General features: G+C 34.5%; 1 protein-coding gene across 1 annotated transcript in view; it reads right to left on the bottom strand.

Annotated features, from left to right (window-relative positions):
* Nucleotides 1-4,008: 4,008 nt before the first annotated feature.
* LOC111057155 (coiled-coil domain-containing protein 85C) overlaps nt 4,009-26,824 on the bottom strand; it is a 37,079-nt gene continuing 14,263 nt past the window's right edge. The window contains exons 3-7 of the mRNA XM_039428190.1: nt 18,261-18,518; nt 10,359-10,572; nt 9,413-9,567; nt 8,422-8,568; nt 4,009-5,718 (exon numbers count right to left, since the gene is read on the bottom strand). Coding sequence (XP_039284124.1) covers nt 5,674-5,718; nt 8,422-8,568; nt 9,413-9,567; nt 10,359-10,572; nt 18,261-18,518 — 819 coding nt within the window. The 3' untranslated portion in view covers nt 4,009-5,673. The remainder of the gene's footprint in view (nt 5,719-8,421; nt 8,569-9,412; nt 9,568-10,358; nt 10,573-18,260; nt 18,519-26,824) is intronic.

Here is a 26,824-nt window from a genome sequence, read left to right as displayed (position 1 = left end):
TTGTATACACCTGTTAGATGTAGTTCACCGATATCGTGGGTTGAGCCTCTTGTTATCGACGATTCATTAGACAAGCCAATCGAGATAACAGAAATAGATTTAGCTTTGAAAAAAGCTCGAAACAATAAAGCACCAGGTGTTGATAGAATACCGGCTGAGTTTTTTAAAGAAGCGCCAATAGAATTCCGACAGCTATTGTGCATGTTTTTTAACCGTATATTTCGTTTTCTTGATGTACCAGAGTCATTCACAAAGTCTATAATATTTCCATTGTATAAGAAAAATGATCCCAATAATCCTGAGAACTACAGAGCGATTTCATTTACTGATGCAATTTACAAAATATTTGTAAGTGTCTTGTTGACAAGATTGGAGAAGTGGATTTATGGTCGAGAAGTCATAAGTGAGAATCGGACAGGTTTTCGGAAAGGTTACTCCGCAATTGATAACATTTATATTCTTTTCAACGTAATTAAACATTCTCTATCCATGCGTAAAAGATTATACTGTTTCTTCGTCGATTATAAAGCTGCGTTCGATTCAGTGGAGAGACAGGCACTCTTTTATAGACTGGCTGAGATAGGAGTTTCAAATAAATTTGTTAATTTAATAAGAGCACTATATGGGCCGAATACAAAATCATCAATATGGTGCAGGGAGGGGCGTCAAACTGAAGACATAAGTATTGAAAGCTGATTAAGGCAGGGCTGTCTGATGTCTCCACTTTTGTTCTCCGCATTTATTTATGATATTTGCGATATTTTGGGAGGGGGAATCAAGGTAGGAGATATGAAATTGAACGCTCTTCTTTATGCAGATGATCTTGTAATCATTTCCGATAATGTTACTGAAATGCAGAGAATGATCGATAGACTACATACTTATTGTAATCGTTGGAATCTTGTTATTAATATGGAGAAATCAAAGATGTTGGTTTTTAGAAATGGAGGAAAGCTATGTAAAAGGGAGAAGTGGAAGTATGGGGGTGAACCTGTAGAAATTGTGAAGGAGTATAAGTATTTAGGTTTAGTTTTTACATCAACTCTGTCATTAACGGCTCATTTCAGGCAAAAATTAAGTACAGCATAATTTGGAATTCAGAGTGTGTGGAATAAACTGATAGCAAATGACCATGTGACTGTCTCAACAAAATGGCAAGTTTTCAATGCAGTTAGTGGATCAACGGTTACTTATGCAGCACAGGTGTTGGGTTATCAGGAAAGAAACGATCTAGAAATATTCCACAGATTTTTTATTAAGCGTCTTTACTGGTTACCTAGAAATACTCCTAATTATATATTGTATTTGGAGACTGATGTAAAAGAAATGTATCTCCAAACTTTAAGAATGAACAGAGATTATGTTTTGAAAACAATAGCGTTATCAGATAACAGGTTTCCCAAAAAAATTACCATTACGATGGCTCAAAATAAGTTTGGATGGTGCAAGGAGTGGAGAAGGCTGTTTGGTTTGAATGATATTAATTGGGTGGACCCAGAGACTCAGTCTGATGAATGGAAATTGAAAAGTTCGGATGTAATTAATAAGATTGAAGAAAAGTGGACAAAAGATTTATGGAATAGAGCTGAAAATGCACATTATCACTCAATCTATGCTGAACTCAGACTGGAAAATAATCAAATGAATAAAAGTTACATGAATGATAAGAATAAGAGACGGTTCATTAGTAATATATTCAAAACAAGAGGCTCCTTATTGCCATTAAATTTCAGACCGGGTAGAGAGGGGGTTAATATAATTATTAGGGTGGGCCGAAAAAAATAAGTTTTTTTTTCGAAGTTGTAATAGCTCGCAAAAGTGTCTCTTTTGGAAGGGGAACACAATGAAATAAAAAAAATTGAAATCGGTTGACATCTTCCGGTCGCGCATGGGCACTAAAGTTTGTTAAAAATCTAAAAAAACGAAATTTTTCAGAATTTTTTTTTCAACTTGAATTTTATTTTTTTGTGTTGTAATAGGTGAAAAATACTTAAAGTATAGCTTAAAATCATTGTGATTTTTTTTTTCATTTAGGTTAGGCAATATCTACCGGTGGCGCACGGAGCCTAAAATTCGCCAAAATATAGAAAAAATCACATTTTTCACAGAACATAATTTGAGCATTTTCAATCAATGTGGGCTACTTAAAGACAAGTTTGAAGAGCCTGATACAATATGATGGGTGAGTATAGAAAAACGAGCTTGGTACATTGTTTTTTATTCCACAAATTGTAGAATACAAGAAACTTTTGAATGTTATTGGACATTAAAAACTGAAATAGAAAATGAAGCAAAACTAAATTTCAAAACTGTCCAATTCTATGTCAAGAATCAAATTCATATGTTTATAAACTACATTTTTCCTTCAAATGGGACTCTGAAATCTGTTTTGCTTGTGTAATTGGCCATAGACAGAAGATTTGCTCTTATGAAGCCATTTTGGTTGTGAAATTCACAAAGCGTTCTCGAAGCTTCGGTGACAAGTTTAATGCACCATTCTACTGCCTGCGTGTGAACTGGAAACTTTTTAAAAGTAGAGTTCCAGTCAGGGATGGATTTACTGTTGAAGTCAATGTGCGCTTTTAATGCTTTGTCTGTAAAGCCCCTTAACAATGCAGGTGATGGAAGTGTGAGATTGGAGTCAATCCAGTTGATTAATTCAAAGTAGTCTTGTGCACAAAAGTTGATTTTTGGAGGGGTAAATGTTCTTATGGCTTTCCTTCTTTCATCGACCTGCCTTGACTATGGAATTCTCCGGAATCCGGGCTCTCTTATATGTTTCCTGTTATCCTGAGTCATTGCCAATAATATGTGTTCAGGGTGTGCAAAAAAACCGTTTCTCTCGATTACAGGATCAACAATGTCAAGCAGGTCTTTTGGTAAATACCTTGTTGATTTTATGGTTTGGTACACACGTTTTGGACCGTCAGTGAATAGTCTACTTTTTCTATTGCAAAGCACATTGGCATATATGAGCGGTAGCACAAATAGAACGAGTTTTTTTAGTTCAGGTGAGGGGCTTACTTCACTTACATAGAGTCTGAGGGTCCTGTAGGCTTTTGTCAACCACCTAGAATGAGATAAGTGTCCTGGATCTCAAGCAGCCAAATCTTCTTCACAAATATCTGATTCAATTGCACTAGAAACATCAAGTAAATATTGCTGATCCTTACTGAGTACCTACTTGTCTGTCTTTTTCATGGATTTCACAGTCAATGATCTGGAAGGCAACTACTGGGAACTTTTCACAGTTAGATAACTTTTCACCGATTGGCCCTTTAGAGGAAGTAGGCCCCGTTGTTATGCCGTCAAAGTGTTCAAATAAATGACGAAACGGCAACTCATTCAAGTGTATGAGACAAATTTCCCATTGTAGAGGTCTTCTCAAAAATAGCTCTATTCGGCGTATCAAACCAGATTTCAAACCTGTATCGACTGCAGTACCATCGCAGCCAATCACAATCAAGTTTTCAAGAGATATTTCATGTTAAGATAGATAAGAAATAACAGATTTAACGATTTCTTCTGAGCTTCCAGAGTTTGGAGTAACATGACCAATGTAGAGTGAGCTGAGTTCTTGAATAAGGGAGTAGTGCTCTTCTTTTATGACTCTACGATACTGTTTCAAGTGGGCCTGCTCTATCACCAAAGTATCGTCTTTTCTTCCATTTGAAGGAAATATGTAGTTTCTAAACATATGAATTTGATTCTTGACATAAAATTGGACAGTTTTGAAAATTTAGTTTTGCTTCATTTTCTATTTCAGTTTTTATTGTCCAATAACATTCAACAGTTTCTTGTATTCTACAATTTGTGAAATAAAAAACAATGTACCAAGCTCGTTTTTCTATACTCACCCATCATATTGTATCAGGCTCTTCAAACTTGTCTTTAAGTAGCCCACATTGATTGAAAATGCTCAAGTTATGTTCTGTGAAAAATGTGATTTTTTCTATATTTTGGCAAATTTTAGGCTCCGTGCGCCACCGGTAGATATTGCCTAACCTAAATGAATAATACTGCATGTTACTTCATTGGATAAAATGTAAAGTGTTTATTATTCGATGTAATTGTGTATTGAGAACAATGAAATTCTTTTCTATTCTATTCTATTCTATCTGTAAAAATCATTATTTGTAAATATCTTCTGTATACATTACATTACCGTAAATAAAATCTCTAAGTTATAATAATTATTGTCATAAAAATATTTTCCTTCTTGCCAATTGATAATTGGGAAACTAGAACTATGATTAACGCTTATAGTTGTAAACATTTCGTATTGAATTCTTGTCCGGTAACCTACAATTTAAAAACTAAGAGAAATGATTCATAGGTGAAGTGGAATGTGGAAGACATAAAATAATTTATAATAAACTTCTTTTTAGAATATCTAACAAATAAAAAACATATGTTTCTTTGCATTAATAACGAGTGAATTATCTATCGAGGTGGCTCCTATATCACTAAGAACAATACAAACATTTCAGGCATGGCAAGTTTGAAAATCACATAAAATAACGGAAGGGGAAGGGGCGAGGTACAATCAACTACAATAATTTTACTTCTCAACAGCTCACACTACACTTGACCCAGTGATTCGAATTCCACATGAAACTAACACTGATTTATACGATTTAAGCAAGAAGGAAAAACAAGAATTATTTGTTTAAAATAGGAATTCGAAAGTACTTGTAATAGCATGAGTATTTTGGAAATCGTAAGGTGAGTACAGACTTTATGACAGATATGAATTTTACACAAACAGTAACATATATAATATTTAAGTAGTAACAGATATAATATAAGCATAATTTTCTTGTATAAGAGCAAAAAGTATATGCAAAATTACAAAAATGAAGAAGAGTAGAATAAACAGAAGTTTTATTATAATAGGGTGAACTCAACAAGATTTAATCTTCCAGCTTAGATAGAATAAGACCTGACAACTTTTGTTATTGATAACATATCTTTCAGACATTCTGTTTGTACAAAAACGTTGTTTTTTGCCTATTTCAACTTCAACTTATATCAAATATATTCTAAAATCTATCTGTAAATTACTATGAATACTTTCAGCCGTTTGTTGAATCGAGGAACTAGGATGGGATTTGTCGAATGTTTTGGCAACATGAGCAAATTGGTTAGAATGTTCACTTTTCATTATTAGGCTACTTAAACACTCAACAACTATCACGTGAAAGTTTAGACTATACTAACTGTAATGACGGTTAGCTGTCATTGATAAGTAACTTTGTTACTTTGCTAGCTTAATCCGTTGTCAAAATTCTATTTTGAAATAGATGTTAGAAATGTATGTTGATTAGATTTGGGAAATAGATTCTGATAGGATCAAATCACGTTTAAATCGCTTAAAAGTGCATCATATTGCTTCAAATGTCATCTTTAAAAAATTCATTAAGATTAGAAGCAATTTCAAGGAATTGTAACAGCACTTGGTACTTTAATTATTTGATCTAAACAAACAGCTCCATAGATGGATTTAAAAAAATGTATAACTTTTTCACTCTACTTGCATTGATAAACAGATAGTCCGTGTAGTCAGGCCTCGACTGTAATATTGTTGATGAAGTAAACCCTGGTATAATTGGACGATCTTTGGCGACTGAAATAACTATTGATGCAGAAATGAGGATTCAATGGTTTCCACTCTCATCTTCTTGCAGCTGGACCCTCTTCTAACTTTCGCCAAACTACCTGCAAATGATGGACAACATTTACAGAATGAAATGAAGAGTGTATAATGTAAAAAGTGAAATACAGTGAATTTAAATTTAAATTTCAATAGAACGCTCAAAAAATGTAGAATTGCGAAGTCTATACTATACTGAGGGGTACTAAATATACATCTGTGCTTTGTGGACGTTATCATTTATTTTACAAAGGCGACTTTCTAGAAGTATTTTAAGCCTAGATGATGATGATGGGGATGATGATGGGATGAATGATAATACAATGAAGGTAGAGTTATGAATGAATAAAAATTATAGGTTATGTTATCCACTTGAATTGATTTGAGTCCCCTTTTCAGTCCAGAAATTAATAAACTAGAAATTTTGAATTTGATTTGATTAAAAACCGAGTATAATAGAATGATTACATTCAATAAACTCTCAGAAAATATTGAGCTATTAAGAGACATTTTGAACCAAAAATAAAACACAAACTAATTCACTGAAAGCACTGCAGTAAAGGACTGCAGTGGTAAAAGGACTGCAGTAAAAATGCACTATAACTGGGTATACTATATCGATGTTCCACTGTAATTTTTTTCGAGATTAGGTAACCGAATATTTTTTATGTGATACTGAAATTTGCCTTTTTTTACTGAGGTTGATGCAAACTTAGACTAAATGAATCCTTCATTTGAAATGTAATTTTCAAATATGTGAATTCTAGGTCTGCGCTGAAGGCCTTCTCTTTCAACGAAAAAGAATATTATTTATTTTAAGTCATTGAAATAATAATGTAGATACTGTATACAATTATCTCCTATTGGGCAAAGTTTAAAAAATCAATCGTTGGTCTCGAGGGTTATTCAAATGTCGAGTAAGAATAGCTACAAATCTCGAGAAATGCTAACTTTCTCACTTTTGTAGAGAATAAAGGCGAGTGTCCGGTGCCTTTTAAAATAACGGCTAGGGATTTTAGAAGCAACAATCAAAAATAATGTTGCAAGTCGTTACCTGCATTATGTTTCCAGATTGTGTGTGTGCGTGTAAGTGTTTAGGTGTGTGAGTGGAATGATTGTATAGGATGCAAGAGGTATTGCCAGCTGATACAACGGCCTATTGTGTGTGGAGGTGATTCTTTTTAAGACAGCAGAATTCTGTGAATGATGAGGGTGGTTTTATTTCAGTTTTTGAGGCGGAATGTTCATGTGGTGGGGGGTCATATTTAGCCGGACAGCTTGCTTCCCCTACTGGATCCTTCACCGACTCACGGGAGAAGTTATGCGGTTCGGAGTATAGCTTTGATCGTACTTGTCCTAGCGTACTAGTGTACCTAAAACAGTTATACTTGGTATTATTGTAGTTCACCTAAAGTGCGAGATAAATTACTTTTAACATGAAGAGGAGAAACCCATTTCTCCCTCCACAGTTTGTAGCATAGACACAGACGGACATCCTGCGCACAATTGGATGCGCCGTGTCATTTTGCTTCATGTTTTTTTGATGAAAACATCTCTGTAACATACACAAACCAATATACCTGCTGACCAGTACACTACTTGGAACATTGCCAGTGGAGGGGAGTGTTGCCGCGTCGCGTTACAAAGCTCTCTCACTCAGACACAAAAGAAGGAGAATGCTCCTAGGTAGTGGGAGTGATTAGTGGAGGATAGAGCATCGGACCTCTCCGTCTTCGAGAAAGAGCCGTGTTAAAAGTAATTTATCTCGCACTTTAGTAATATTGTTGCCGACTTAAGTTGGGGTATGACTGGGGTAAGCACAATGATTCAACGTCTACGGAAGAATACTTCAAAGAAAGGAATAGATGCTCGTCCATGCAATAGGTTCACACGGGCGTGCACGGCTGTCTCCGGCCGATCAATTTTTCGAACAGAATTGAATGGGATTTTTCGGCTCTATCCGGCCGAACTAACAAGACGAGCTGAGACAACAAAGTGTTCCTAACCTAAAATTGTTTTACAGTCTTGTTTTTTGAAGTTGTTCTGTTTTATAGAGTTGTAACTACGGACAATGAAAAGTTGATAAGTTTGGTTCAAGAGCATGTTCCATTGTGGGATATGCGAGACAAAAGATATCATCGTTGTGTTGTTCAGAGGAATCTGTGAACAAAGATTGCTTGATAATGCATAACTAATTTAGTGGATATTTGTCTTTTCAATTTTCAAAATTTCAAAATAATCATTGTTTATGAAAAATTCTGGTCGTTAGTTCAATAATTGGCAACTAGACTGACGTTAACGGTTCTAATGGACGACCATATTTGGCCGAATTAATGGCCGGCAAATTCGTCCGATCCAACGGCCAAACGGATCGGTTGAATACGGTTCAAGTAGACGGTTACCCTCAGGCTCTCATGAGAGCGTTCACACATTCACAGCCTGCGAGAGTGTGAAAATTCCTATAAGCGTCATAGGTATTCTTCTTCCGTGGTCGTCCAATCATTACGCATAAACGAAGCCTCAACTTTAGTCGGCGACAATATTACTAGGTACACTACAACAATACCAGGTATAACTGATGTTTAAATTACACTAGTTTTGATAGAGAATTTTATATGTTTCCGCTAATTTCAATAGCTGATAACGGAACCCCGAATCAAGGGATTGCTTTTCAATGGCTTCTGCCCAGTCGGACAAAATAGTTATTTGTATAATTATCTAGAGTGAAAAGTGGCATTTTTATTCTTGAAGGAGTGTTGACAACTTACATTGCACATCTCTCTTAGAAGGGCTTTCTCACCGTCGGCCATATCAGGGGCGGTGAGGTCGTTCTCTGAGCCGGGAATACTCCTCTCCAGCTGCTCTCGCACTTCGAGCACCTGCAACGCTTGAACTACTGTCTCCGGGCCCATTTCCTACACAACATTCAAATCTATTTTATTAATAATAAATGTTATAATATCAAGTAGCCTATTACATATTATAAACGATCATCAAAACATCATTAAGAATTTTTCCTTGATCAAGTCAAACAATAAATTGATCCCTAAATCTTGCTCCATAATTTGATTAATTTAACTAATTTAATTGATCCCTAATTTGTTTTATAACTTGAAGGAATGACCTCGTTCTGGGAACATGGTAAATTGTTCCGAGCAGTAAATTGTGACTAACGGTAAAAAAACTCCCATGGAAACCATTTCCAAATGATAAATGTTCCAAAATCCAGTTATCAGCAAATTATTTGTGACCGCGGTGCATTCAGAATGTACTACAATCGAAGAGCTGTCATAAGTCGATAGGATGAACCGTCTGCGCATGCGCTGATAGCTTGTTAGTCTATTTTAGCAAAACCACAGAATACATAATCAACAAAATGTTTTGTTTGATAACCGTCCATTAAATGATTTCTGCTTTATAGAATATTTGAGAGAGATGAAAGTGAAAGAAGTGCACACTTCTCTAGACGGAAAGCAGCATTGTAAAGCATTTGTAAAGCAGCATTGTAAAGCATTTGTAAAGCAGCATTGTAAAGCATTTTTAAGCAGCATTTTTTCATTCACGCAGCTGGTAAACGAAACACAAAACACTCTGGTGGAAATCAACTTCAAAAGTGCGGGCCATATGCTTTAACCAAATATTTTGAAGTGGCGTTCCGTGGGATCAAGTAGTATTGCACGGATTGCACCAGTCACGTGACATGAAACAATTAACCATTTAACCATTTGTTGCCAGAGCGAAGGCAATGAATTTAGTTACCCGTGAATCATTGGCCGAGATGACAGCAGTGGGCGTTCGCTCTGGCCAGGGAGCCTGGATTTGACCCAATTTCTGTTGGAGAGCCCTCTTCTCCTCCTCCAGTTGCTTCACCTTTGATTCAAGCCTTTGAACGTAATCCAGAAGGCTCTGGTCAGCTGAAATTTAAAACAGAGAAAATTTAGAATAATAATAATAATATCACCTGGATTTTTTAGTCAATTTTAACGCCTATGCTTTATACATTATCAATTTATCAATTATGAATGAATTATCAATTAATTTCAATGTTGCCTTATTGATGTTTGCTGTGATTGATATCATCCGATAACAAGTATTGGACAAGAGAAATTTTTCTTGAGAAATTATTTCTTATTGTCAAAAAATATACTTGATTTCAATTGCAACCTCCGGTTTAATTGAGTAACTAAGTAGGGTTTAGTAACTAAACCTCCGGTTTATTAATCTTAAAAAATTAATTAACTCTCACTGTACCCTGAGAATAAAATTATCTATAATATAGGAAAGAATAGGCTTATGCATGTAGGGGATAGGAAATTCACAAATGAGGCATCATCACGTCTGAACTACTGAACTGATTAACTTGAAATTTAGCATATAGATTCTTAATTTACTGAGGATGATTAAATACCTATTTTAAATTCTTCAAGATTTCATAACACCAAGTTATCAGTCGTCAAGTTTTTGATTGGACAATTTCGGAGCACGGGTTACCTGCTAGTATAATATAAATAATAATAACTAATGAATAAATAATAATAAATATATAAATGATAATCAAATACTGTAATTTATAATAAGAATAGAAAACAAAAGAGATAAGGAAAGAGAGGGAAAATAATAAGAAGCAGAAGGTGGATTCTGGAATAACGAAAGATTGAGAAATTATAATTATTGTTGAGCGTCTGCAATTTTGGCAAGAGCCGACCTGTAGTAGCAGTAGGCGATATGAGAGGCGGCGGCCGTGGGTAGAGTTGGGGTGGCAGAGGGGCGGTGGTGGAGGCGGTGGGCGGCAGGGGTGGGGGCGGTGGCTCATCAGCATTGGTGCTCGAACTGCTTCCATCGCCGTCGTCCCGACGCAGCCCCGCTCCGCACGCTCGGCACACACCACTACGCTCCTCATCCAAGTAAAGGCACAATTCCTACACAAAAAGCGTCACAATTAGCTAAACACTTTAAAAGAAGATACAATTCAATTCGAACCTTTCATCCACTCGACCCATTAGGCTATCTTATCACTTTTAATTATTTTTTTTATTCACCAAATATACCAAGAATTATGAATGATTGGAAACAAAAGGGTCAACAGGCTCAGCCCAAAACTAAATTTTCTTCATTATATTATTTGTACTCTTTTACTGTTATCATATTATGTAATAGAAAATTGAGTGTAAGAGAGGACCGAATGCACCCTAACTACATGTACGGGATAGGAAATACACGAATGTCGCATCATCACGTCTGAACTCAGTCGTAATCAGACCTCCGTAGAGTGCAGATCGTAGCGAATAAATTAGTGTAGAGTAGTATTAGTAGTGAAAGTGGAACAAGTTGTGTCAACACCAACAACCAGCAGTCTACTCAGCAGTTTTTCACAGTGAAAACTACTCAACGTTTTTTTCTGAGTGAAAAGTGTGTCACCAAATTTTTCGTTTGAACATTGCTCTCTTTAAAAATCAGGTTCTGTTTCTTTAAAAAACAATTATCAAACTATCAATAAATTATGGTGTTTTGGATCTATCAGCCTTAAGATGATCCATTCGCCAATGAATACGCCAACAAAACTACCACCATCCGCGCAGCTAGAATACGAGGAAGAGGAGGAAAAGGATGAATTGAATATGCCTCCCGAATTGTCACCGAAAAGTAAAAACGATAGCGGAATACGTTTCAAGGTACGTTCTCTTAAAAATATACAAGAGAAATTTCTAAAATGGGGGAGTGAAATTATCATGAAAAAAAAGTATCCAGAGAGGACTATGATTCGTTTTTAAATGTGTGCAATGAACTTAACATAAGTATCGAAAGAATAGACATAACAACGCGGAAATGTTTGGAAAAATTCACACTCTGGAGCAGAGTGTGAATAAACTAGCAAGTGAAGTTGCAAAAAGCCACAACAAGCCGATCTCATTTGCTGAGGCCGTGCAACTGCCAAAGAAGAGGACCGCACCTTCTACATTATCGAGTGCCGCCTCCACTGCTGCAGCCAGGGAGTCTCCGCCCCGGACCAAGAAACTGTCGGCCAAGGAGAATGTGATCATCCTGAAGCCAGCAAAAATAAATGGAACGGAAAAGGAACAAAGCGGAAAAATTCGAGAAACAATAAAGAAGATCATCACCCGTGAACAAAATTTGAACATTAAAAAAGCTGTTGATGTCCGTGGTGGGGGTGTGCTGTTGGTGCTTCACCCAAGGGCCAATAAGGAAAATGTTTTGGGTGATAAGGTCCTGCAATATCCAAACATAAAGGTAAGCGAGCCACAATCCAAATTGCCAAGAATAATTCTGTATCACGTCGCTGCAGAAATAACTGCTGCTGAATTGGCAAACTATGTGTTTGAGAGAAATCTCGAGTCATCGTCATTGAGTAGGGAAAATTTCTTGAAAAACTTTAGGCCGATTTTTAAAATAGGACCGAAAAACAAAAACACCGTGCACTGGGTAGTGGAGTGCACTGGTGAATTAAGAAAAGAATTTATTAACAAATCGCGGATTGGTATTGATTGGAGGGTGTGCCGAGTTGGAGACTATGTTGCCGTCTCTCGTTGCTTCAAGTGCCAAAAAATTGGACATATCAGTAAGCATTGCACTCAAGCACAAAACACCTGTACTCACTGTTCCACTACAGGACATGATGTTAAAGAGTGCCCTAATAGAGACAAAAAGCCCTCATGTTTAAATTGCCGCAATGATAAAAAAGCTTTCGATCACAAAGTAGGTGACAGAGAGTGCGCTTCCTATCAAAAAGCGTTACAACAAATAATTGATAGAAGTGATTATGGAATCTGAAAGAAAAATATTCAATATACTGAGGATAAATAAAAATAATAGTGATAGTAAAATCAAGCAATCAACCCAACACAAAATGATTACTTTAAATTCCATCCTTAACAAAATTGATAGTTTCTACGTAACAACTAATACTGATAAAAGTAAGATAAGTCTGGTTTATAATTTTGGTGAGAGGGTTGATGTTATGATATCTTTTACAAAAATAGGAAATAGGATTAAAACATCCAAAGGACTCTCTCTGCTTAGAAATAAAAAATATTTCTCTCTTGAAGAATGGAATCACCTGAATGTGTTACGAGATTCTAATTGTATAAGAGTTTTGTTTTCTGATAAAAACATTCCTATTTTCATATTAAATGATGGTGAAAATGGGGTACTTATTGATCTTTTGAATAGAATAAATGATTGGAGTAAATTCAATTACCCTTTGATTATAGGAATTGATTATTTTAACAATCTTGGTGAAACTTATTTTGATATTCCTGCCACTGAACTCTTGAGTACTGTCATAGCTGCTAGAGATTTGAAGTTTATTTTTTATTATCGAGGTTATTGTGAAATTAATTTTCTTAATATACCTAAGCTATCTGATAGTCCGGGAGTTGAGTACCCTGTAGGATTTTTTGAAGGTAATAATAAACGTGAAGCATTCATAAACTCTATGATTGAATTACGGACCCTACTTCAAAACACTGATAACGAAAATGCTAAAATATATAGAAATATTCTTCTTAGGATCACGCATAGAAACATGTCAATATCAGGTGATGAACTAATAAGCGTCCTGAATAACAATATGAACATCTATGATAATAATTTGAAAAGATTCCTATTCAAAACAAACTCTAAATACCGAATGGGATATTGCTTAGAGCAGGGTGGAAGTTACGTAGAATTTCAAGAGGATACTTTAAAATTCTCTACTAAAGAACGATATGTTTTAGTCACACGTAATACTACACTTATGCTGAATAGCGAATTAATAAAAACTATAAATAGAATAACTCTTCATGAGTGTAAACTTCCTAAAATAAAGTGGTATGACGGTGTTCCCGGCTGTGGTAAATCTTACTTTATAGTCTCGCATCATGAGCCTGGCAAGGATCTAGTACTCACTCAAACACGGGTAGGTATTAAAGCAATCCGTGAAACTGTCATTGAAAGGTATGGTCGAAAACATTGTAATCGTCTTAAGCTTGATTACAGGACAGTTGGCTCATATATAATAAATCATAATCAGAATAAAACATACGATAGAGTTTTTATTGATGAAGCTCTACTTATGCATGCGGGTTACATCGGTTTTATTGCTAACTTGAGTAAGACCTCAGAAATAATTGTAGTTGGTGACGCAAACCAAATACCCTATATCGAGAGAAGTAATTATGCCACAAGATGGCATAAAATTTCAGAATTCTGCGAACCTTTTACAAAGCAAACGGTAACTCGTAGATGTCCTATCGATGTTTGTTTTATCCTTTCCACTGTCTATGAAAATATTACGACGCTTAATGAAAGAGCTATCTCAATTCTGCCTACTTACAGAAATGGGGAATACCATCTGATACAACCCGACACTTTGATATTAACATTCACCCAAGAGGAAAAACTTATGGTGGGTGATACTATAAGGTAGAGAGAGGATGTTGCACTTCACACAATCCATGAAGCACAAGGGCTAACTCATAAAAATGTTATTCTAATCAGAATTAAGTACAAGGAGAATGAAATTTATAACAGCATGCCCCATGCGATTGTCGCTTTGTCTAGACACACTGAAACTTTCAGGTATTTAACAACCAGTCTAGTAGATGATGCTGTGGACAAACTAATTAAGAAACTTAAATTCATGGATAGTGAGGGGCTTGTTAAATGGAACAAGGAAAAGAGAAGTGGACCTGATGATATAAGTTATGAGTGACACTGAAGAAGTTCTTAATATCTTAGAAACAGAAAATGAAACAGATGTAATCGACGATTATTTGAACTATCACTTTCTCGAGGACAGAAATAAAGATGCTGAGTGTTTCAATATTATGTCTATGAATATACGTAGTTTGAATGCTAATTTCGATCAGTTTATTTGCTGCCTCAATGAATTGAAAACTGATATTCACATTATAATATTAACGGAGACCTGGTTGACTGCAGATATGCCGATATTCAACATTCCTGGATATACGGCAATAAATAAGTACACTAAACAGAATAAATGTGATGGATTATGCATGTACATAAAAGATTGTATAAGATTCAATGAAGTTTCACTCGATATTACTGATGCCAATGTAGTTAGTGCTGACTTAAGAATTGATGATTTTATTGTGAAGGTGATTGGGGTTTATAGATCACCAAGTAATCAAAATATTGATAATTTTCTTAATAGTCTGAGTAATGAAATCAGTAAAATTCCTAATGGAATAAATGTATGTGTGGCGGGAGACATGAATATAAATACACATTCAACTAGTGTTCCTGTTCAAGATTATCTGCATATTTTCAATAGTAATGGCTATAAGTCTTACATAACTGGTGATACCAGAGTAACAACCACAACAAATTCTTGCATTGACCACATTTTTTATAAAAATTCAGGCAACCATTCTATGTCCATTAAAGGAGCTATATTTAGGACAACCATAACTGACCACTACGCGGTTGTACTGAACTTGGTGAAGGTTCCTATCAATAAGGATAATAGAAACATATTGATAAACACATTAACTAGAACCAACTATCATGCACTATTGGAACGCATAAGGAATGGAGATTGGGAAGAAATCTATACCGTGAATGGAAGCATTGACACTATTATGGATAAATTTGTCGATCGTTTGACCAGTCTCATCAATCAATGCAGGAAGGTAAAAGAGATACCTAACAGACTTCGTCCCCTGAAGCCCTGGATATCTGATGCATCATAAGATCAATAATCACGCGGGACAAAATGCATTCTAGACTCAGAAGAGATCCTAATAACAATATCTTAAAGAATGCATATAAAGTTTATCGTAATGGTTTGAATAAGATCATAAATCATGCAAAGGAAGTCTACTATAAAGGGAAACTTGAAAATTGTGATAACAACAGACAGAAGTTGTGGAAGTGCATAAACGAAGTTATAGGTGAGGACAGTATCAATGACAAGAGTACTAAACTTGATGCTCACTCCCTCAACAATTATTTCTCAAATGTGGGTAAAAGCTTTAACTATCAATATCCCTGATAATACTGGTGATCGATTTCCTGCAATACAGATCGACAACATGTTTTTTATGAGACCAACGTGCCCAGTTGAGGTTGAGGCAACTATTAAAAATCTAAAGAACAACTGCAGTCCTGGTATTGATAGTCTAGGTAATATTACGCTGAAGAAAATAGCCAATTTTATATCTCAACCTCTCGCTTTCATTTTTAATAGATGCTTTGAGGAGGGATATTTTCCCGAGCACCTCAAATCAGCCAAAATGAAACATCTATTCAAACAAGGTGACCCGACTAATCCCTGTAATTATAGACCGATTAGTCTTATCAGCAACCTTGCTAAAATAATGGAGAAACTAATAAAGTCAAGAGTTGTTTCTTTCTTGAATCTTAACAAAATAATCAACAAGAACCAATTCGGTTTCCAAAATGGTAAAAGTACATCTGACGCTCTAATAAAATTCGTCAATACTTTATCTGATAAAATAAACTCCAATAAGAAAACTATTGCGGTCTTCCTGGATATACGCAAAGCTTTTGATACAATACCTCATAATACTTTGTTCAATAAACTGGAGTCCTATGGTTTCAGAGGAGTCTCGCTTAAATTGTTCAAAAGCTATCTGAGTAATAGAACCCAGTCCCTAACCATAAATGATCAATCTAGTGTAACTAACTTAACTTCTTATGGTCTTCCTCAAGGTACTGTACTTTCTCCCATCCTTTTCATACTCTATGTAAATGACTTTTTAAATTTAAGACTTCTAAACTCAAATGTGATATCCTTTGCAGATGATACTGCAGCTATTTTTCACGGTAATTCATGGAATGAAGTTCATACCATGGCTGAAAATAATATGATTTAATTAAGAAGTGGTTAGATAAGAATACCTTAAGTTTAAATATTGAAAAAACGAATTACATAACTTTCTCTGCAAATAGAGTAGGGCAGCCCAACGAGAATCAAGATTTGAGACTCCATTCTCAGTGCAATTTAAACTTGGGTAATTGTGATTGTCCCACCATTAAAAAAAGTCAATAATACTAAGTACTTGGGAATCATAATTGATGAAAACCTTAAATGGGATGTTCATATTAAATACATATGTAGAAAAATTAGATATTTATCTTTTAAATTTTACCAATTTAACAAAATTCTTAATAAGAACCACCTGAAAATGATGTATCATGATCTAGTCAAGTCAATTCTGCAGTATGGCATAGTTGTTTGGGGAGGCTGTTTCAACTGTCATATTGCTGAATTATTTGTAGCACAAAAACTGATAATTAAAACTATATTAAGCAAACCCAGGCTCTATCCAACGGATATGGTTTTTAGTGATTTTGAGGTCATGACTATACGTCAATTATACATAAAAACCGTAATTGAGTACTTAATAAAATATAGATCCGATTTTCCTCTCACAATAAACTCTACACTTAATTATTATAATCTAAGGGCCACTGCTAACAAATATGTAACCTATAACACTAATATTGAATGTATAAGGAGGCATTTAATTTACATAGGTACTAAAATAATAAACCTCATTCCAAATCACTTTCTCATGGACAATAAGATCAGCGGAAAAAATTAAACTGGATATAAAAAACTGGAAATACAGTAACTTCTTCTTCCATTTAGATATATGACTCGAGATTTCTGCTCCAGCATTGTTTTTTAATTTTTCCTCTGTTTTCTTCCTTCCCCTCACTTCTCCCTTACCTTTTTCCCTCATTACTTCTCTTCTCTTCTTTGCCTGCCTATTACATGGGAAACCTTAGTTGGCTAGGTATCTTCCTCTCTTTTTTTCTCTTCTCCAACACACCCAACCACAAAGCCCATGGTTTTCTATATTTGTAACATTTTATTGTGTTTTATTTGTTTCATAATTCTTTGTAATTTTGTTTTGTCTTGCTTTGTGTGTTTTTAATTGAATTGAAATTGAACTACTGAACTGATTAGCTTGAAATTTTGCATAAAGATTTTGAATTTACCGAGTATGGACATAGGGTTATTTTCATTGCTATTCTAATTTTATTTAATGATTGAAACAAATTCATTCGATTTGTGATTCAAAGTTTAAGTAACTATAAAAGCCCAAACTAAACAAGGTTTTCTCCAAGTGACTCCGTAGTTTAGTTGGTAGAACGCGCGGTTCATGAATCTGATGTTGCGGGTTCAAGACCTATTAAACTCATTTTTTCTGGAATTTTCAACACTTATTAAGATTATCCATGCAACATTGAACAGAATAATAAATAATTATTCTATTTTTTATGTTTCCTGGACATAAGGAGACACATTTTACAACACCAATTTTTTCCCGGTGCAAAGAACTTGCTAGTCCTTGATAAGTTTATTTTTCATTGTGAGAAATCTTATCACTATGAGTTGGAACATATTATATCCCATTTTTATTTGCTTTCCAACCACGTAAATTACAAATTCTGGTTAATTTGTGATCTGGTCAAATTATTTTATGAACTAAAGATTGGAGAAAAAGTTGTAGGAAGTGAGAAACATAACCGTAATTAGGACCTGATTTGTTATCCACCCTATAGCCTATAGTACCCTATGTTTGTTATTGATAAGAAGTCGGCGATTCACCTTCAATTCGAGATTGTCCTTGATGAGCTCCTGCTGCTTGACGTCGAGCTCCCTGAGCTTGGCCTGGTAGGCGGAGACTTCCTGACGCATGACGCTGGCCGTGTAGCGCCCGAAGCGCTGCCACTCCCTGGCCAGCTTGCGGCCTTTCTGCCGGTCATCGTCCAGGAAGCAGCACAAGTCGCGCAGCTCCTGGTTGTCGTCACTCAGTCGCTCGGCCGTCTCCTTCACAGTGCGCAGTTCTGCCGCTAGGCGACGACCCTACAACAACATAATACCACATAATACAAAAATAAACAGATAAATAAATAAATAGATAAATAATAAAAGCGAAACGGTAATACTTCTCACTTTTCAAAGTAAATAGCAAGGAAATCTGAGCCTAACTCAACCCAACCTACCAAAAATGTATAAAAGAATGCAAACAACTCAGGACTCATACTGTTATCTTTTTGTACTTTTCGTAGACCGTTGCAAAGCACTTCAAATCAAATCGTTTATTGCACAAAAATATACAAGGTGCTAATAGGAACCATATCATAAATCATAGCCATAATACTAGAATAAGAGAACGTTACAATCAAGAAGTACCAAGAATGAATACAGCATTTGGGCAAAGATCACTAGGATATTTAGGGCCTATAATATCTAATAGAAAACCATTAGAAATCAAAGGAGAGGAAAATTTCAATAGCTTCAAAAGAAAAATTAGACATTGGTTATTCAGTATTGGGATACAAAGTAGTGAGGAACTAATAGTAAGTAGGATTTAGATTCAAGTAGTATTCTTTTTAAATAAGGTAATTTATAGGTAGAAAATAGTACCTCGGTTTAGTATCTTTGTACTAGGTGATGCTTAGGGTAATAGATATAAATTTGGATTTTTTGGAATTTTTGTATTATCTGTTGTAGTATAAATTAGTATTAATTTGATGATAACCTCGACACATATATTATATAGTGAGGTATCATTTTGTAAACCTTGAATATTGTTATATTATTGAAAATGTATGAAAAAAATGTAATGTATGAATTTATGAATAAACTCCTCTGGATGTGTCGTCCAACATCCAGAGAAATTATTAAAAAAAAAATTTAAATAACAGAATTGTGCTACACGTCGGCAAAAGAAAACTTGTACGCCGACGTGGAGTCTTAACTTAATATTACTCATTTGTACACATTTTTCAATAATAAACTTTATACACACACATACGATCTACGAAAAGACAATTAAAAGGAAATATTATAATGATCCTTTATCCAACTATGTAAGACTTCAACTTTAGGTTTTTTTAGCCATTCCCGTGAGACTCTATTGTGAATTTCATTTCCTAAAAACGATATACTTCTTCGGAAAAGAGTACTGTTGACTCTTTCAAAATAAGGTTTTGGGTAACCTGTCTGGTTAGCACAGAATCTCTTTGAAAATTTTCAAAATTATTTAGTTGAAACACAGGTTTCTTTAAAGCCTTTAAAATAAACAATTGTCTCAAGCTGCGTTTACACCGGAGTTAATAACACGAGTTATTAACAATGTAGTATATTTCGCACCTAGAGCAGAAAATGAGATTTTTCCAGCTCGAAATCAGTTTTCAAGTCCGAGGCCGTAGGCCGAGGACTAGAAAAGATTGAGAGGTGGAAAAACATTTTTGCCCGTGGTGCGAACAATATTTTTCGCCACACTACAGGTATTGCTGACAAAATAAATGAAGAATACAAAATAAAGAATACTCGTTAAGCTATCGTACCTATCTCTTGATTTTAGTGGTAGAAGATTTGCAGTTAGGATTTCAGATTCTTTTAAAATTTCACTTGGAATACCACAGTCATCTTCAAGCATTTTTGAAAATTCGGAATGCACTAATCAACAATAAATAATTGAATAAAACTGGTTGCGAAGCGAATTAGTTTGATTCGAAACTGGAACTGAAATCATGGCGAATTCAGCTGATGAAAGTGGACACTCGCCCGATCTAGCGGATGATTTATTAACTACTTCCATGAGCGGCTGGAAAGAGACAACTTTCTGGCCTAGACCGGAAAAGAAACCCTTTTCTGACGTCGTCTGCAAACAAGGTCTTTCAGATCTACGTAGGGACTGGAAAACAGCTGCTTTCTGTGGAGTGTGGCGAAAAGTTATTAACTTGAATGAATCGTCAAAAATTTCTCTTGACAAAAGTTAATAACTCATGTTTCTAACAGAAAATTCCTTGTTATTAACAAGATCTTGTTATCAATATAATTGACTTCCATATGATTTCATTTAACGAGACTATTCTTATGATATAACAGCCGGAATAAAAAGCAAAAAATTGTCTTCAAATTTGAATTGAGACGATACTACATTAATGTGCTCTCATAACAATATGTCAGATGTTAAGACAAAGCTATTAGAATGTATACAAGTATCCAAAACCTGGCTTGAAGCGAATAAACTTGTAATTAATGATGATAAGACAGAACTAATATATTTCTCACTGAATAATGAAAATGAAAATCAAGCTGTTAAGTTTCTAGGTCTTTATATTGATAGTAAATTAACATGGAGGGAGCAAGTGAATATGTTGTGCAGAAAACTGTCTAGAGTGACATATCTTATGAGAAAATTGAAATACTGTGTAAGTTCAGATGTACTTTTAACAGCTTATTTTGGTCTATTTCATTCCTTGTTAGCATGTGGAGTTATACTCTGGGGAAATAGTAGCACTGCCACAAAGGTACTCATTCTTCAAAAGAAAGTAATAAGAATTATTGACAATCTTCAGCCAAGAGAATCATGTAGAGACAGTTTTGTAAAATTTCAAATCATGACAGTGCCAACATTATACATCTATAACAATTTAATGCAAGTAAAAAATAATCTCTATAAGTATGACAGTATTGGACACTCATATAACACGAGAAATCGATCAGATCTTGCTATTCCTCAAATTAGATTATCAAAAACTCACAAGAGTCATCTTTATCAGAGACGTCTGATGTTCAATAAGCTTCCTCTATGGGTGCGGAACCTGCCGGAAATAGTATATTTCGCACCTAGAGCAGAAGATGAGATTTTTCCGTCTCGAAATCGGTTTTCAGAAAAGATTGAGAGCCGGAAAAACATTTTTGCCCGTTGTGCGAACGATATTTTTCGCCACACTACAGGTATTGCTGACAAAATAAATAAAGAATACTTGTTATCGTACCTATCTCTTGATTTTAGAGGTAGAAGATTTGCAGTCAAGATTTCAGATTCTTTTTAAATTTCACTTGGAATATCACGGGCGTCGTCATCTTCAAGCATTTTTGAAAATTTGGAATGCCCTAATCAACAATAAATAATTGAATAAAAATGGTTGCGAAGCGAATGCTGAATTAGTTTGATTCGAGACTCGAACTGAAATCATGGCGACTTTGTTGAAGAAAGTGGACACTCGCCCGATCTAGCGGATGACTTATTAACTACGGACTTCCATGTTAGCGGCTAGAAAGAGTACGTTTTCCAGTCTAGGCCGGAAAGAAGCCCTTTTCTGACGTCAGACGAGAGTCGTCTGCAAACAAGGTCTTTCAGATCCACGTAGGGACTGGAAAACAGCTGCTTTCTGTGCAGTGTGGCGAAAAAGCTTTTAAACATGTTTTAAATAGATGGTTAAAGAGCCACCCTTTTTATAATATGAATGAATACCTAGTATCTGATACAAATACAATTCAAAAATAATAATTTCTAATGAATTAGATTGTATTTCATTATAGGTATTATATTATAGTAGTATTATATTATTTATTGTATTATTAAGAATATTTAATTATATGTATACATAGTATATAAAAAAACTGACTGTATTTTGACGTAGCCTATTACAATTAAGTTTGTTTAACGGCAATAAAAATATTCTTATTCTTATTGAAACATGTGTGTGATCATTAAAATAATTATCTTCTTCTGATCTAATGTAAATAAATATTATAATGCGTTTACACCAGAGTTTAAAACAAAAGTTTTCAACATAAGTTAATAACATTTTCTTTTGGCTGCTAGTTTTGTTATCAACATAAGTTAATAACTTTGTCAAAGAATTTTTTGTCGATTCAGTCAAGTTGACAACTTTTTATTAATAACTCATGTTATCAACTCCGGTGTAAACGCAGCTCAACATGATGTTATTAACTTTTGTAATTAACATCAGTTGATAACAAAAGTTAAAAACTTGTGTTATTAACTCCGGTGTAAACGCAGGTTTATAGTTAACAAATTTTGAATTTTCAAACAACGGGGCACTTGGAAAGTCTCTAGGATATTTTATTATGATTTCAATCACTAATTTATGTAAAACGAATAATGGTTTTAGAGTTGAATCAAATGTCTCTTGGTACATATTAGGTATTATATATAAATATCGGGGCACCGAGCTTCTCTCGTTATTTATTTATTGACTTTTGATAAACCGAACACAATTCTTTAAAATGATTGGGGAAGTACTAACAGGCACAGCCCAAAACTGTTTCTTTACCGAATTTTGATTTATCTATCTATCTATATATATAAAAGCGAAATGTCACTCACTCACTGAATGACTCACTCACTCGCAGAACTAAAAATCTACCGGACCAAAAACGTTCAAATTTGGTAGGTATGTTCAGTTGGCCCTTTAGAGGAGCACTAAGAAATCTTTTGGCAATATTTTAACTCTAAGGGTTTGTTTTTAAGGGTTTAAAGTTCGTCTTTTAGCATGTATATTCTTCTCCCAATCTCTTAATTATAATTGAAATTTCCATATCATATGTTACTATAGAACTATAATCTAGATAGAGTACCTCTTCGAAACAGTTGTTAACTGGCAACTAAATTAATAATTTTGTCAGGTTGGCATTAAGTTGAGTTGACTTTGTTAGGTTCAGGGGTGCCCACAAGGGGAGGGCATGGCGCAATTTGCGCCATCAACATTTTTTTGGGGGGGGGGCAAGATTTTTTTATATTAAATTTTCCTTTGCTAATTAAGTTAAATTGTAAAGACATTTTATTCTAATAATTATTTTATTTCGAATGCGTTTCATGATGATATTAATGTCTCTGGAATGGGAATGCAATTATAAAATTTTTATGTCAACATTTTGAATCATGGCTAAAAAATCAAGGTATTAAATAGAGATATCCTAATGTAGTTAATTTTAATTCTTTTTCCCACCTTTACAATGTTATATTTTCCTAAGTGTAACTCAATTTTTCAAACCCAAAATTTCGGACTTTTTTCAAGTTTTCCATTTAATCTCGAGAACCTTTAACTTTTCGAGAAAAAGCATTCCCTAAAATATTAAAGATAATAAAATTTCCAATAAATTGAGTGGTCGCGCAGGACTCTACGATTTTTGATTCCGTAGCTAAGAGTTTTCAAAAAAGGGGTATTTTTTAAGGGGTTTTCAAAACTATGCAAACCTACCAATTCTAGCCTATACAACTAGGATCTTTTTCTAGTCATGATAGAAAATCATGTCCTACAGCCAAAATTCGAATTCTCATTATAATACCTCTTCATGGCCTTCCTAACAAAAAAGAAACATTTCGGCTGAAATCACCTTACGAGGGTTATATTATATGAGAATCTCTCGTTAGATTTCAGTATTTCCTAGTGGGGGGCACACATAGGGATACGTCAAGGATCAAAACTTTAATCACTTATAACTTTTGACTGAATGATCACATCTCCTCGTAATACAGCTCGTTCATATCAGCTCGTCATGGCGGTTGAAAATCATGTATCATATCACTGAAATTTGTTTAAAAAATAGGAAATTCCTCCTATAGTGTATTTCAGCCCATATTTCAATGCATAGAAAAATTACCGATTTCTATATTCAAAACTGTGTGTCTCGGTAACTCAAAATGATACTTGGTCTTGATTTGAAGAAAAGAATCTCCTCTTTCATGTGAGGTGAATGATTTTTGTAAAAATATAATCGTGAAGTAAGATACGTTTGTTTCTAAAAATAAAGAAATTTGCAATATTTTTTTTTCATTTTCACAGTCTCGACAGTTTTTCGATATAAACAGTAATGCAAGATCAATTTAAAGCAACTCAGCTTATAGAGCATGAAATTTCCTCTCATTTAAGACCAATCGCAAGTTTCTATCATGTATTGTACTCATTTTAGAGACTCTTTAGTAACAGTAAAATCGCAAGAAAAATGAGGAAATGGAGATCATTATTCAATTGGCTGTAACTTTTGAACGGTATTGAAAACAGTTAATTATTTCATGGGAGTGAAAAGAGGAGAAAATTCATCACAACCTCGACTACTTTTTGGATTTTTTATCTGAAGTGTTCCACAAGATACGCAACGTTGCATATGCGAGACTGTGAAAATGGGGGAAATATCACAAATTTCTCGCACATGCAAAGTTGCGTATCTTGTGGAACACTTTAGATAAAAATTCCAAAAAGTAGTCCTGCGCGACCACTCAATTCATTGGAAATTTTATTATCCTTAATATTGTATAGAGAATGCTTTTTCTCGAAAAATTCAAGGTTCTCGAGATTAAATGGAAAACTTAAAAAAAGTCCAAGGTTTTGGGGGTGAAGTCGCCCTCTGGCGTTTCAGCAGATTTCAGATTAGAATTCAGCGCCCCAAAATACATATAGAACCATCGAAAAAAAATTCTTTCGGGGCTGTTTCCTGAAAAACGACCATTGACTGGACTATAAGTTGTTATCCTATTATATTAAGCGAGCAATTTCTGTATATCTGTTTATATTTTTATATCTGGCTATCTGGTTATCTTGTTAAATGGTTATTTATGTTCAACGGGTCTCGGGAACAGCTCTTACGATTTTCAAGAAATTCGGAATATAGTAGGTTTATGATATCAAAATTCGATTGCACTAGGTCTCATCCCTGAGAAAACTCCCTGAAGGAAAAACAGATGATGATTTCGTCGTCTGTCGATAACAGAAGATGCGTGTGCCTGTGTGGGAGATCAGCTGTGTAATCAATTAGCTTATCGTATCTCGCGAGAAATCTAGAAATTTTAATTGACTCGATCAAAATACAGTAATCTGATTTGTTGACATGAGATGGTATATGTCATAATATTCAAAGTTAATCATTATTTAACAGTTCTAAGTGATTAGTGAGTGTTATTTTGTCATTCAATTTGGTATGTAAACAATCTAAATTAGAAGTTTCATGTTTTCAAATATTTGGACTAAAAATTTCACTTGAACTCAAGTGTATGAAACATAATCTACTTTTTGGAATATTAAATATTCCAACTATAAATTTTATAGTGCATAAATCAAAATTAGGGGAAGAAACAGTTTTGGGCTGTGCCTATTAGTCCTTCCCCAATCATTTTAAAGAATTGAGTTCTGTTTATCAATGAACAAATAACGAGCAATAACGATATTTGGTATTAATAGATAGAATTTACAAAATGTACTTGTTCAGATGATATCTTTATTCCAAAAACCAAACCATTTGAAGATACATTTTGTTCGACTAGTGTTATTTACTCATGTAAAGTTAAAAAGTAAATACTACCAACAACGCAACATCAGTGACAACCTGTTCCAATTTATTATAAATATCGGGGCACCGAGCTCCGCTCTGGAGTACCTACAAAAGCATATAAAATTATTACGGAAGAGGAAATTATAATAAATATTCATAGCTCATACAGAAAGGTTCTATCTAATCACAGTGGATTGAGATTAATTCCCAGAGGAATGCAAAAAATTTTCTCACAAAAGCATGTTAAATTTTAAACCTGATTAATTTCACGTGAACCAAATCACAGAAGACCATCTCAAACAGATAGCTTATCTGATTGGTTCTACTAGAATTAATCAGGATTAAAATTTAACCGGCTTTTGTACAACTGCCACTAAGTACCTGATTGAATTAGGTACAAAAATTCAACAGCTGAGTCATAATTTTGTCTCACACACATGCACTCGCTCACTCACTTCCATCAGCAACAGACGACGAAATTATCAGCTGTTTTCCCAAGGATGGATAAATTCTTTCAATGTCCTTCAGCGAGTTTCCCCAGGGATGAGACCTAGTGCAATCGAATTTTTATATTATAAAAATCTACTATGTTCTGAATTTCGTGAGAATCGTTAGAGCCGTTTTCGAGATCCGGTGAAAGAGAAACATCTAAACATTTAAACATCTAAACAGAAATTGCTCGTTTAATAGTATAGGATTTAGAATACCTAAACTTGCCGACATTATATATTGTATGAATAAAATCGTTCCAAATTTGTATGAATGTTTGGGTACCAAAATTGCTATGCAATATTCTTTTGCAATAAAGAATTATCAATGATATTATTATTCAACTATTTATAAGTAACCTCAGCATTTAAAAAGCGAAGCCTCCCTTACTTATCTTTTAATATCCTATTGAAATATATTTGTCATGTAGTTTTTCCTGATGTAATGTAGTACTTTCTAGACCTCCCGAACAAGAACGGGTGCACTGCTAGTCTCAAAAATAATATCAAAAAGATACTTCATTTCTATTTTAAAAGAGATAAGACACGATGGTATATATTTTTGCAATATTATGAAAACAGAAAGAA

Source organism: Nilaparvata lugens, chromosome 5, assembly GCF_014356525.2.
Source record: "Nilaparvata lugens isolate BPH chromosome 5, ASM1435652v1, whole genome shotgun sequence".
Classification (NCBI taxonomy): domain Eukaryota; kingdom Metazoa; phylum Arthropoda; class Insecta; order Hemiptera; family Delphacidae; genus Nilaparvata; species Nilaparvata lugens.
This window is presented reverse-complemented; position numbering and strand designations above follow the sequence as displayed.